The sequence below is a fragment of the Vanessa atalanta genome, chromosome 8 (assembly GCF_905147765.1).
Source record: "Vanessa atalanta chromosome 8, ilVanAtal1.2, whole genome shotgun sequence".
Taxonomy (NCBI): domain Eukaryota; kingdom Metazoa; phylum Arthropoda; class Insecta; order Lepidoptera; family Nymphalidae; genus Vanessa; species Vanessa atalanta.
In genome coordinates, this window is record NC_061878.1 from 12,603,537 (window position 1) to 12,615,521 (window position 11,985).

General features: G+C 37.8%; 1 protein-coding gene across 2 annotated transcripts; it reads left to right on the top strand.

Annotated features, from left to right (window-relative positions):
- The first annotated feature begins 392 nt into the window (after positions 1–392).
- Positions 393–11,454, top strand: LOC125065657 (transmembrane channel-like protein 3). Of its 2 annotated transcripts, none has more exons than XM_047673412.1 (15): positions 393–626; positions 913–1,040; positions 3,211–3,379; positions 3,549–3,696; positions 4,174–4,416; positions 4,715–4,860; positions 4,931–5,096; positions 5,800–6,038; positions 7,058–7,172; positions 7,535–7,644; positions 8,215–8,407; positions 8,801–8,895; positions 9,325–9,483; positions 9,572–9,705; positions 10,280–11,454. In XM_047673412.1, exons 2-15 carry the CDS (start codon positions 917–919, stop codon positions 10,558–10,560), a joined length of 2,322 nt encoding a protein of 773 aa, XP_047529368.1. In that variant the 5' UTR covers positions 393–626; positions 913–916; the 3' UTR covers positions 10,561–11,454. The 2 variants fall into 2 exon arrangements, with proteins under 2 accessions (XP_047529368.1, XP_047529369.1); XM_047673413.1 differs by having other exon boundaries at positions 3,214–3,379.
- Positions 11,455–11,985: the final 531 nt, after the last annotated feature.

The following is an 11,985-nucleotide window of genomic DNA, read 5'->3' on the forward strand; positions in this document are numbered from 1 at the left end:
AAATTTTTAACTCCGCTTAGGGTAGGTTTTAGTAGCACAGTAAACACTACAAAAGAACACAACATTTTATTTTGTTTTAGGTAGTGTAGTAAGCACTACAAAAGAACACAACATTTTATTTTTTTTAGGTAGTGTATTATAAAGTTTAATTTCAGTACTAATTATCAAGTTCACTTTAAGTTTCGTCAAACAAGAATTCAGATACTTTTAGGCAGATCAATGAGCCCCTAAGCTAATTTTGCTATTTCTATTTTCTATTCTAATATTATATGTCCTGTAGGTCATCGCAAATTGTATCCAACGCTCTTCAGCGCTAACTTTTTCAATGAGACGTCAAATGTAGTGATTGTATATTCTTTGACGTCAAATTACAATATGACAATGTCAAATACAATAAACAAATTGGAATTGCTTACTTTTTAAAATAAAATAAATTATTTACAAGCTATTTATTTTTTATATATTTTTATCTTTTCATAGAAATGTTATCTTATCGAAGATCATCAGTGTGATAATAATTATAAGCAATATTCAAATGATATAAATTTGTTTTTGTACTATACTGTAAATAGACAAGTGCTTTTTTAAATATTATTTTCCGAAGTGAGTCATAACTAAAAACTAAAGTAAGTCAACAAATAAAAATAGATATCGAAAAACTGCACAATAAGTACCTGCTCAATAAGTTAACATTAATGACTTTTAATACGAAATTAATTTGACATTTGATGAATAAATGGTACCCACTTTTAAACTGACTGAGATGAAATTCACATTGTTCAAATGTTATTTTTATTAGTTGTATATATAAAACTCAGATTGTCTACATAATTAAACTAACTAAACATACCATAACCAAATATTATTAGTAACTACTAATAATATTTGGTTAATATATTTATGGTTATATAGAACTATGGAGGATGACATGGAAGGCATAGAACTGAAGCCTGCTAGTATGAGGAGGACATTCACACTCCGTAACAATGTAGCCAGACAGGCCGCAGTCAACTTTATGCCCTCTCGTAAAGTAGCACACAGTGAGTTCAATATAAATATTATGTTCTATTTCTTTTAATCTTGTATGCTTAATCAAGAATTTCATCTTCCAAATGTTTATAGCTTAACGAACTTAGAGTAGGATAGAGCCAACCAATCTCAATCACTAGGTGTATTAGGACGATTTAGACAATTTAGTGCATACATCAACAGGACCATGTTTTGGAGAAAGGTTGTAAGCCATTGGCATAAATAAAAGTTTTTAATATTTAAAAGATAAAATAATTGTTCTATTAACATTTGCATAGTGATGTTAATTTTATATACATACATAATATTTTAAAGGCATTTCGTTAGATTTTTTTTATTTCATAAAAGATAAAACCACTGTGCTATTATCTTTTACATATACATAACTTTTATTTTTGTTTTTATTGGTTGTCATGTCTGCACAACATTGACCAATTTACATGCATGGTAATGTATCAATCACTTATGGGCAATCAACCCACCAACAAAAGGTCGCCTCATATAATTTTATGTATTGAAATAAATAGAATACAAAAAAGCAACAAATGATATTTAATGTTTCTACATTTTTTAGTGAATTTTTATATTAAAATAATAAAATGTATGAGTATATATATTTCTATGATACAATACAGTAAAAACAATATTTTACTAAATAACATCTGATGCTATATCACCTACAAAAAATCTTATTTTATACTTAATCATTTTCAATTGCTTTAAATTATTGTACATAATGTATTGTATGTTATGTAAATGATTTCCAACTACTTTAGAGCACACTAACAATTAGGAATTTATCATTGTGTGTATCATGTATACACTTTTCTTTATTCATGCCTGTCTGGGTATGTAGTCTATATAGTCTATTGCCAAACAGCGATACTTTGTATTGTTGTTTTCCAGCATTAATTGTTGTCTTCCAGAATGAAGGAGGAGTAAAACAATGTGACTAAATGCACAAGTGACATAACATCTTAGTACCCAAGGTGATCATACAGGTTTGCGGTTCATTGGTCATGTAAGGAATTCTTAATATTTCTTACAGCACCAATGTCTATGGGTGGTAGACTTACCGTCAGGCCCATTTGGCAGTCCGTGTATTCTAAATAATGAAAAAAAAATTTGGAGGAACTAAAGCTGTAACTTACGCAAGATTGCGAGGTTATAACGAAATCTTATTTATACAGCCTGACATAGTTTCGGCCAGTCAAGTTTTTCTAATGTTTATGCATAACGACATTATAACATAAGTTATAAATGCTAATAAAACTATAATAAATGTTGAGTTGAGTTTTTATAACGATCTCAAAGTTAAAACTGATGAATGTGAGACTTTGAATGCAGTACTGGTGATAATACGACGCTACCTTAACGAGGTCTAATTAAGTTTCATGTGAAGTTACGTGAACATATGATTCAGTTTAGTTTGTAGCGAGTTTTTTGTGTTGTAATGTGGAAATTTTGTAAAAACTAATAAGTGATTTCAAAATTAACCAATTACATTTATTAAAATTGTTTTTTTTTCGTTATACTTAAGCTAAAGGTAAAAAAACGTATCTAGTTAATTTATGGACAATGAATCCATTGTATGATGTGGATGAGAACGAAATATTAGGTAAATATTCTAGTACTAATTGTTTGGTCCGAATTTTTAGTATGAATAAAGTAATTCATATACGTAGTAGTTAATTTAAATTCATTAAATTAAACGACGCGGTTAAATTCATCGTTACAAGTACATTGTCATGTATGTCTCTGTATCATCCTTGGTCCTACAGACTATATTGATGATGTTCTCTTGACCGATTTCGGCTACGATGGTCATCCTTAAGGGATAAGGGTGTAACTATTTGCGTGGGACATAGTATAGAGGACACTATTATCTTACTCTTATATTTCGATGGGTAGGAAAACACGACACGTAAAAGATTTCAGGCACAGAACTAATAGCCTTACGTTCTTACCTAGGCAAGTTTGTGTACAAACCTACACTACGGACTGTTACTGATAATTTTCGACAAAACATCTCAACATTTTTTTTTTATTGGTTAGACCTGGCCTCTTTAAGCCTGCCACCAACCAACGATACAGTTCTAAAGAATATTGCGCTGCTTTCTCTGTCTAAATCCGGAAGTTACCCAAGTGAATGTTCATATTTCATCGCAAACTTTTTACCAGCAGGTACGTTAAGATTAAGGCGTGCTAACAGCGAACACAATGCGTTACTCGAAGCTTCAATGTCTGATGCGCCTGATGCCGCCGATAAGCAGGTGGATATTATCGTGCGCGAAATGGAACAGCACCATCAGTTAATGGAAGATAATCCACTCTCTGAAGAACTGAGAAGGTTATAAAATGTCATCTAATTGCTTCATTCAACAAGTTTCTTTGAACTCTTGAAACTCAAGGGCGAAAAAACTCTTCTAAATGTTTATAGTGTTTTTGTTGTTTATTGTTGTTGTAAAAATAATAATTAAGTGTAATTATCTCAAGAGCTTTTGCTTTTGTTTTTTCAGAGAGGCACTACGGGATCTACCCCAAGGGTTGACGATGAAGAGGAATGTTCGGGCGAAACTTTCAGCCTCGGTTAGTCTACGGTCAAAACAAAGGCCTATTTCGGTTTTCAAGAGGATGAAATATCGGATCAGTTTTACTTGGAAAAAGGTTAGCCATATTAGTAATGATATATATTCTAAAATATCCTGTGAGCTCTTGTGTATTATTATTGTGCTTGACTGCCTCGTCGATCCAATGGCCAGCTCATGATGTCGTACATTTAGAGTTGTTGGAATTAAATTTAACCTTGAATTTAATTCCAAGAATACTTAAAGACTAATAAAATGTGTTTTTCTGACAAAATCTCAGCAGCAGCACTTCAGTGTTTTGTGCCGTCCCGTTGGATTACGACGGTAATGGACCTGCTTTACAATACGCTCTGAAAACAAATTCAAACTTAGCCAACTAGTCTCATTTTAAATATGGTATTGCAGGTCGAAATCGGCCATCAGAATAACATAATTATCGTTTTTCTAAACTTATGTTTAGTTAATTTGGTGTTTTTTAAAACGGGTTAACTTAGAATCACATAATCGTACAATTTTTGTTTCGTTTCCATTTATGTTATATTACAATGTTTTTCAGTCACGTGACAGTTTTCGTGACTTCATATTCTCAATTGAATTATGGTACGAGTCAATCAGAAACATCGAGGGCCACTTAGGTTCCGCCGTTGGCTCCTACTTCCATCTCTTAAGATGGCTATTCGGCCTCAACTTGCTGCTGTCCATTTTGCTGATTTCCTTTGTCGTGGTGCCCCAAGCTCTGCATACCGGTGGCAGGAATGGAACTTCCGGTATAAGTTTCTTGGACTTCATCAGCGGAACGGTAAGCTTTGCACTAGATATATATTTTTACTACTGGTATTAATTAAATCATTAGTTACTCTATTGCCAAATATATATTTTTATTGTACTGCTATATAAAGGCCGATCGAATCGATCCTAATTAGATCGACGAGCTCTGATCACTGTCACAGTTTGAGAGGATTTTAAAACGAACAACGAGTGATTCACAAAAATGCAATCCTTACAAATAATAATTTCGGGCAAAACGTCAAACGGGCGAAATTGATGATAATTGGTAAATAGAATAAAACGTTCATCGAAGATCAAACGGTACCCAGGGCGAGTTGGAGGACACCCCGCTGCTCTACGGGCACTACCACGACGGCGACACGAGCGCGGGGCCGCTGCGGTACGACATGGCCTTCGCGTACTTCTTCACGATGGGCTGCGCGTACCTGCTGTTCTTCGGCGTGCTGTGCTACCGGTGAGTGCGCGCCCGCCGCGCCCGCCGCGCACGCGCGACCGGCGCCGCGACTGACGCCCGACGTCCGCAGCACGGCGGACTCGTACCGGCGGCACTTCATCGAGCCGGCGGGCGGCGGCGGCGGCGGCGGCGTGCGCGCGCGGCTGGCGGCCAAGCTGTTCTGCGGCTGGGACTTCGGCGTGGCCTCGCCGCGCGCCGCCGCGCTCGCCGCGCGCGCGCTCGCCCACGAGTTCCGGGTCGGTGTCCTCGCAGCTCACGCCCCGCGCGCCCGACGTCCCGTCGGTGGAGACGAGCTCCTATACTAGTGACGTAGTCGTAAACTCTGACAACCCCCCTTCCCGCACCCGCCACATCCTCACGCGACCCCGCTGGACATGTTCCTATTCCTCTTCCTGGCGACTATAGAGGGAGAATCAAGGCGAACCTTACCCAATCTCACTTAAGGGTGAGAGAAGACTCACCAAATATCTTATTATTTTTTATTATTGGTGATTTTACTGAAATTTACATGGACATGTTGGTCCCGAGATCATACGTGAGTTTCCGTGGACTGAATCAGAATAAACAATAATAAGAATCCTATTAAATACTTTATTGTTCAATTTTCTAACCGTGATTCTAGAATACGTTCTTAGAAGTCTTAACTAGTATATCTTAATCTCAATATATCTCACATCTCATCAGAGTCAGAGGGGAGGGGGGTATTATTAGTGTCGAGAAAGCATTAAAACGTTCTTCGAGACTTGTACGCTTAATAACATGGAACTAGATTTTCACTAAAATAAAAATCAATCAATTCTAATTTGAAATTCCAAACCTGGCATTTAACTGAAACCTAAGCCGAGCTGAGAAAGCTTCCTCTTAAACAGAAAAGGGGTGCTTCGCTTTGCCTCGACCTTTACAAGATACAATTTGTTTTCACGTGAACACTATCGCCAGGAGCTCCTGAACGAACAGAACCGAAAGAAAGAAGCGGCCTCCTTCTGGGTAAGATTCGGCCGGCGCTCAACGAACGTAGTCATTACGACTATCGTATTAGGGTTGATATTTGGAGTGCAGTACGGTCTCTGGCTGCTGCTCAGTGTGGACACGTTCACGGACCACAGGGAGATCTACATATCATTGATCGTCACGGCCGTGGCTGCGGTCTGCCCGGTCCTGCTTAATTTTATTGTTAAGTGAGTTCATTTTGATTTTTAATCTCTGTCCTTTTTTATATATTTTTTCTAAATTATCTATTGACTCTCTCTCTGTCTCTCTCTCTCTCTCTCTTCTTGGTAGGAAATTTTAAATTAATGAATATATATTAATCAAGAACTGTGTTTAGTGCATAATATAGCAGAGTTTTTAGCAAATCGTATGGAATACGTAAGTCTGAATTTTGTATTTACTCCAGCATGAATGAATGAATTTTGTATTTTTGTACTTACTGGAATTGGTTACGCATATCTGTTAAACTGCTTTTTTAATGTCTATCCATGGAGTGACCATACTATCTGTTTAGAAACATTCAGGTAGAAATGAATATATATATTTTTTATTTAGTGACACGTAATATGTGTAATAGAACAAAAAAACTTTCAGTCTCGTGAACAAGACATTCGTAGATAATGTCGAAATTTCGAGCTCCACCAAATAAAAATAAAAAACATGGTCCCGTTTCAAATACTTATAGTAATAAAAATAACCATGTTAATTTAAAATATTATATAAAAAAATTTAAGTGACGAGGGAAACATTTTTAAAATAAATTATAAATAAAAAGTTAATAATTCTTGCTTTACTATTATCAAAAAAAAAAAAGCATATATATTTTGACTAAACCGAATCTGGTGACGTTTTTGTCTGTCTTTATTGATGCTAAAAATCAAAATATCAGGCAACGCTTCGTACGCAATACTTCTTTCGTGCTAATAGTGACCACGTATCTTAACAACAAAATAAAAAAAAAATCAGCACAGAATAGGAAAAAATTGAAAGAATTGGAGGAGGCCTACGAAGTGGTTCCTATAGTATAGTTTTAAAAAAATAAAAAACTTTAGAATTATTCACTAAACAACACTAACATAGATTTAAGAAAAAATTATAAAACATGGTAACACTATAGGAAATAAAAAAGGCTTTATTATTATTATTATTATCTTAACAACGACGAGCCTAACTCTCGTGATGCTCGACGATTGTGATGTCCGTTCAGATTGGAGTTCTACGAAGCTCGGACAGCCTTCTACGTGACGTTGGCCAGGACTTGGCTTCTAGACATCGGGACGCTCATCCTTCTGCTGGTGTTTTGGGCACGTTCGGACATGCCGGTGCGTGTTGTTTGTACTGAATATTTGGAATACTTGCTGGTAGGGTTTTGTGCAAGCCCGTCTGGATAGGTACCACCCATCATATGTTCTATGGCCAAGTTGTATATTGTTTTGTTCCTGTTTGGAGGATGAGTGAGCCAGTGTAACTACACAAGGGACTCTATGGTTGGTCGTACAATGGCGATTTAAGTAATAAGTAACATTTCTTATAGCGCTATTGTCAATGGGCGTTGGAGACCACTTACCATCAGATGGCCCATTTGCAAGTCCGCGTATGTATTTAATTCACGATTACAGAAAAACACAGTTTCTAAAAGCATTAATGTATTTTTTATGTTTTCGCAATTCCATTGGTGGTCCAGTGCTGGGAGAACCGCGTGGGCCAGGAGGGGTACCGGCTGGTGATGTTGGATATACCGGTGTCGCTGCTGCTGTTGCCGGCCATTGAATTCATCCGTGGACTGATGTTCAAGTGAGTTTATTAAATAAATAATGGCCTGTTTTAAAACGTAAATAGACATAGACTAAGTTATTCTTTATACAAAAATATAGATCCGAACATGGTGTCCTCTTGACGTACTGTGGGATCGGTGGCCGTTCTCAGCTGCACAGGGTGAAAAAAGTGCGTAAATGCGTGCGAAGTGTATGTGCAGTCGCGCTCTAAATTCACACACGCTCGGATGGGATGCTGACCGACACGATCGAAGAGAATTTGTAGGAAAGATTGACTAAACGCGTCGGAGGCAAAACTTCGGGCTCTCCTTTTTTTTTCATGGAATAGTCGGCAAATTTAGAGACTCACCTGATGGAAAGTGACTACCACCGCCCGTGGACATCTGCAACACCGGGGGGCTTGCAGGTGTGTTGGTAGCCATTAAGAAATGTCTAGGCTGCTGAGGATTTTAAGAAAGAACCGGAACCTCGAGATCTGCAGTCACAAGATCTGGCATCATTTCCCAATTTTCATAATTCATCGTTTCATTTCGGACTTCAATATTTATATAGTCACGCATAGCATTCCCTTTTTAACTCTTGCCTCCAGCTTCAACGTAGTGAAGACGGCGCCGGAGTTCAACATCGCGTACAACTCGCTGACGCTCATCTACAACCAGTCGGTGCTGTGGTTCGGCATGCTGTTCTCGCCGCTACTGGTGGTCGCCGTCACCATCAAGTTCCTGCTGCTGTTCTACGTGAAGCGGGAGAGCGCTCTGCGCGCCTGTCAGACTGGTAAAAAGGTATGGATCATGCATGAACACACAGACGAAACTCAGGTAAATTTGACCTTGAAAGAGCGAAGATTTTTATTTGATTTTAAAAACTACTGATGTTAACCAATGTTAAACTCACTTGGTTTTGTAGACGACTTAAAAAAAAGGAGGTTCCCCGTATGTTTGTCTTTTCCCCTGTATATTTGGAAGTTCGGTATTGTCCCCGAAAGTTCACGAAGATTTTTTTATTTCATCATCTGGTATTTATTGACATGCCATATATAGGTTTCATTATATATAATATTGGGGTGCCATGTTGACGTACATGTTTATAGTACAAGAGATTGGTTGATTTATTGCGCAGGAGATTCACTTGAAAACTTGTATGTCAAAATGATCGTAATATGAAAATGCGCGCAGGTGTGGCGCGCGGCGCAGGCGCAGACGGTGCTGCTGATGCTGGTCACGCTGTCGCTGTTCGCCACGCTCTTCGCGCTCGGCTCGCTGTTCCTCAGGTCGGTCGCGCCACCGCACCGCCACCGCACCGCCACCGCACCGCCACCGCACCGCCACCGCACCGCCACCGCACCGCCACCGCACCGCCACCGCACCGCCACCGCACCGGCCGCTATATGTCCCAGGGGATTGTCACGGCCCAAAGTCTTGTTGTCCAAGTCCCTGTACTCTACTTTGAAAACAAGCATATAACGATGTCACTTCCATATAAGTTTTAAAACGTTATATAAACAACTACAGATTATTAAAAATGTAAGCTTCAAATGTTAATATTGTCGTCTACGAGTCGTCATTTGTTATTAAGTAAATTTACTCAGTACGTTCCTTCAACGGTGAAACTAATGTCTCATATGTGTCGAAACGAAGTCGTATGCTCACCCTTACATAAAATCTAATCGCTAACAAAACATATATACCCGTGCGCGCAGGTCGCCGTCGCCGCACTGCGGGCCGTTCCGGCGCTACGCGAGCGCGCTGGGCGTGCTGTCGGAGGGCGTGCTGCGGCTGTCGGCGCGCGCCCCGCTGCGCCGCGCGCTGCTCTTCGTGTCGCGCCCCGGCGCCGTCGCCTTCGCGCTGCTGGCGCTCTGGTACGCCCCTACCTCTCGGCTCGTACCGTCGGCCGTGTACGTACGCGCCACGACTGTCGCTTGTGTTCCAATCCGCGTGCGTGTGCAGCGTGTCGGTGTACATCGTGCGCGCTCGCTCCGGCGCGCAGCAGTCCATGGCGCGCCTGCTGCGACGCATGCTGCAGCTGCAGGCCAAGGACAAGGACTTCTTGCTCTCGGCCATCGAGAAAGTCTCCAATGGAGGTATGTCTGTGGTCCTCCTATTAATAGTCAGTAAATACTATCAATACAATAACCCACACTTCTTATACACTAAATGAAATAATATATTAAAATCGTTCGAAAGTACAAAATAAAAAGTTCGTATTTAACAAAATATATGATATTTTTATTATATATGATTTGAAGATGGCTGAATACCATGTTCAATAGTTGTATAAAATAAAAAAAAATATGTTGTTTATTTATAATGAAGTTGAACATGGCTGGGGTGACGTCATCTATTTATTTATGCTTTAATGCACCAATACTAAAAAGTAAATTATACATAAGGATTAACATTTACTAATCTCCATCTCTCTCTCTCTCTTCTCTGTTATCCTCCAGGCAAACTTTGAGCAGAGGACTAATTGTAAAACTAATTTGGGAAGGAGTTCAATAACTTTGTTAAATCATATACTGCATATAAAATATAATAATACAGTCATCTTAGGTATATAAAAGATTACACGCTCGGTTTTCACACTATATAATGAACATCTACTCTAAGCCTACGGTTGAAACTGTCATATTCAAGGTTACTCATTTTATTTTACAGAGTGGCTCTACAGTCCGAAATCTGAAGAGTACGGGGCGGACAGCCACACTTGGAAGTATTTACACGAAGTTCGAAAACCATCAAACGCCGGCTACCACTTCGATGTATCCAGACTCAGCCACTCCTTCCTAGAACGGCCGAGGTCGTATGCAAAGGAAAATAGACCTAATTCCTATCACACCGATAAACAGAAATCGAACGAGGACGGAGACACAGACAGCTCGTTCAGCTGGCAGGGTTCGAGCAGCTACTTGAATCAAACCGACGCCGAGAAAAGGTAATCTGTGGCCGGTAGCCGCAACCGGTAGCTCGACCAGACGTGTGAAAGGTGATTTCTTATAAAATATTATTGCTGTATCAGTTTCCCCGTGTCAATTAAATTACTAATAAAATTGTGATAATACAACGATGCATAATATTTACTAATATAAAGTTAATTTGTCTGAATGTAACCATGACGAAGTTTATAACCGGATTTTTATATTATATATCCATATTTTTAATATAAAACGCAACTCTACGCATATTACTCTTATATTTCGCTGTATAATAAAAATGGTATACGGTTATTTTTATATTTAAATAATTTATAAATATAAATGAAATTAATTATATACATAAAAAATACTATATAGAAGATCGTTTCAGTCTTCCAGTTATAAAAAGTCTATTTTGCATGAAACTGTTGTAAACTATAAGCTATTTTTTTTTTAAATGTAAGCAATTGATTTAATTTATATCCAAGTTTGTGCTAACGTCTTCCAAATCAATTAAAAATTGTGCCAAATTTACCCACAAGAATATGCATTCATTTATGTATAAGTTTTTTGAACAGTATTATAATAAAAAATAAACATTAAAATTAACTCAACGCGTTAACAAATGAAGGTACGAGAATCCCTTGGGAGTATTTTATCTACTCCCCGATATAACCCCCAGAGGGAGAAGATGACAAACACTTATTTATCTTAAAGGTGTTAAATAACAATTTACACAGTACTACTCCCATTTAAATGTTAAAGATATTGAAATCGATATCTGCATGAAAAATATCTGCCTTGGAAGGTTGACACAGCCAAATCATTTTAATTTTATATTTGAAAGTATTTCAGATATATTTTTTATGTACAATTTCGATTTATGTGTTGTATTGTAACTTTTAATATTTTTATACTCTGTGACAATAAATTTCATAATAATAAATGTATTCAAGAAAACACGTTTTTGTTTTAATTTTTTTACGCTTTATTTATTTTTTATAAAATGTTTTTGAGGGTTGGTCCCACCGCATGGTAAGTCTATGGTCACCAGGTCATAGATTTTGGCGTCGTAAAAAATATAAATATAGTTCCTCATATCTTGGGAATTAAGATGTTATGGTCCTCTTGTATGTAATTACACGTGCTCATTTACCCTTCTAATCAGAACACTGGTAACAATTGTAAGCATTGCTGTTTAGTGGTAGTATCTGATGAGTGGGTGGTGGACGGGCTTGCACAAAGTAATAATTTTTATATGAAACTAATTTCTAAATTAATAATTCAAATCAAATTGAATGAAAATAAACATTATTCAACTTGGCTCCTACAAGCATTTTTGTTGTTGTTGAATTAACAATATAGAGCCTAAAATAATTTTGTATGACATATAGTCTGGTACATTTTAAATAACAAGCATGTTCAGAAATTCCATGTACGATGTATTTC

Excerpts from the sequence above, each read along its gene's own strand:
- LOC125065657 (XM_047673412.1), top strand. The coding sequence starts at position 917 with ATGGAGGATGACATGGAAGGCATAGAACTGAAGCCTGCTAGTATGAGG. Across the intron at positions 7,173-7,534 it reads GGGCACGTTCGGACATGCCG|TGCTGGGAGAACCGCGTGGG; the intron begins GTGCGTGTTGTT and ends TTGGTGGTCCAG. Across the intron at positions 8,896-9,324 it reads CTCGGCTCGCTGTTCCTCAG|GTCGCCGTCGCCGCACTGCG; the intron begins GTCGGTCGCGCC and ends CCGTGCGCGCAG.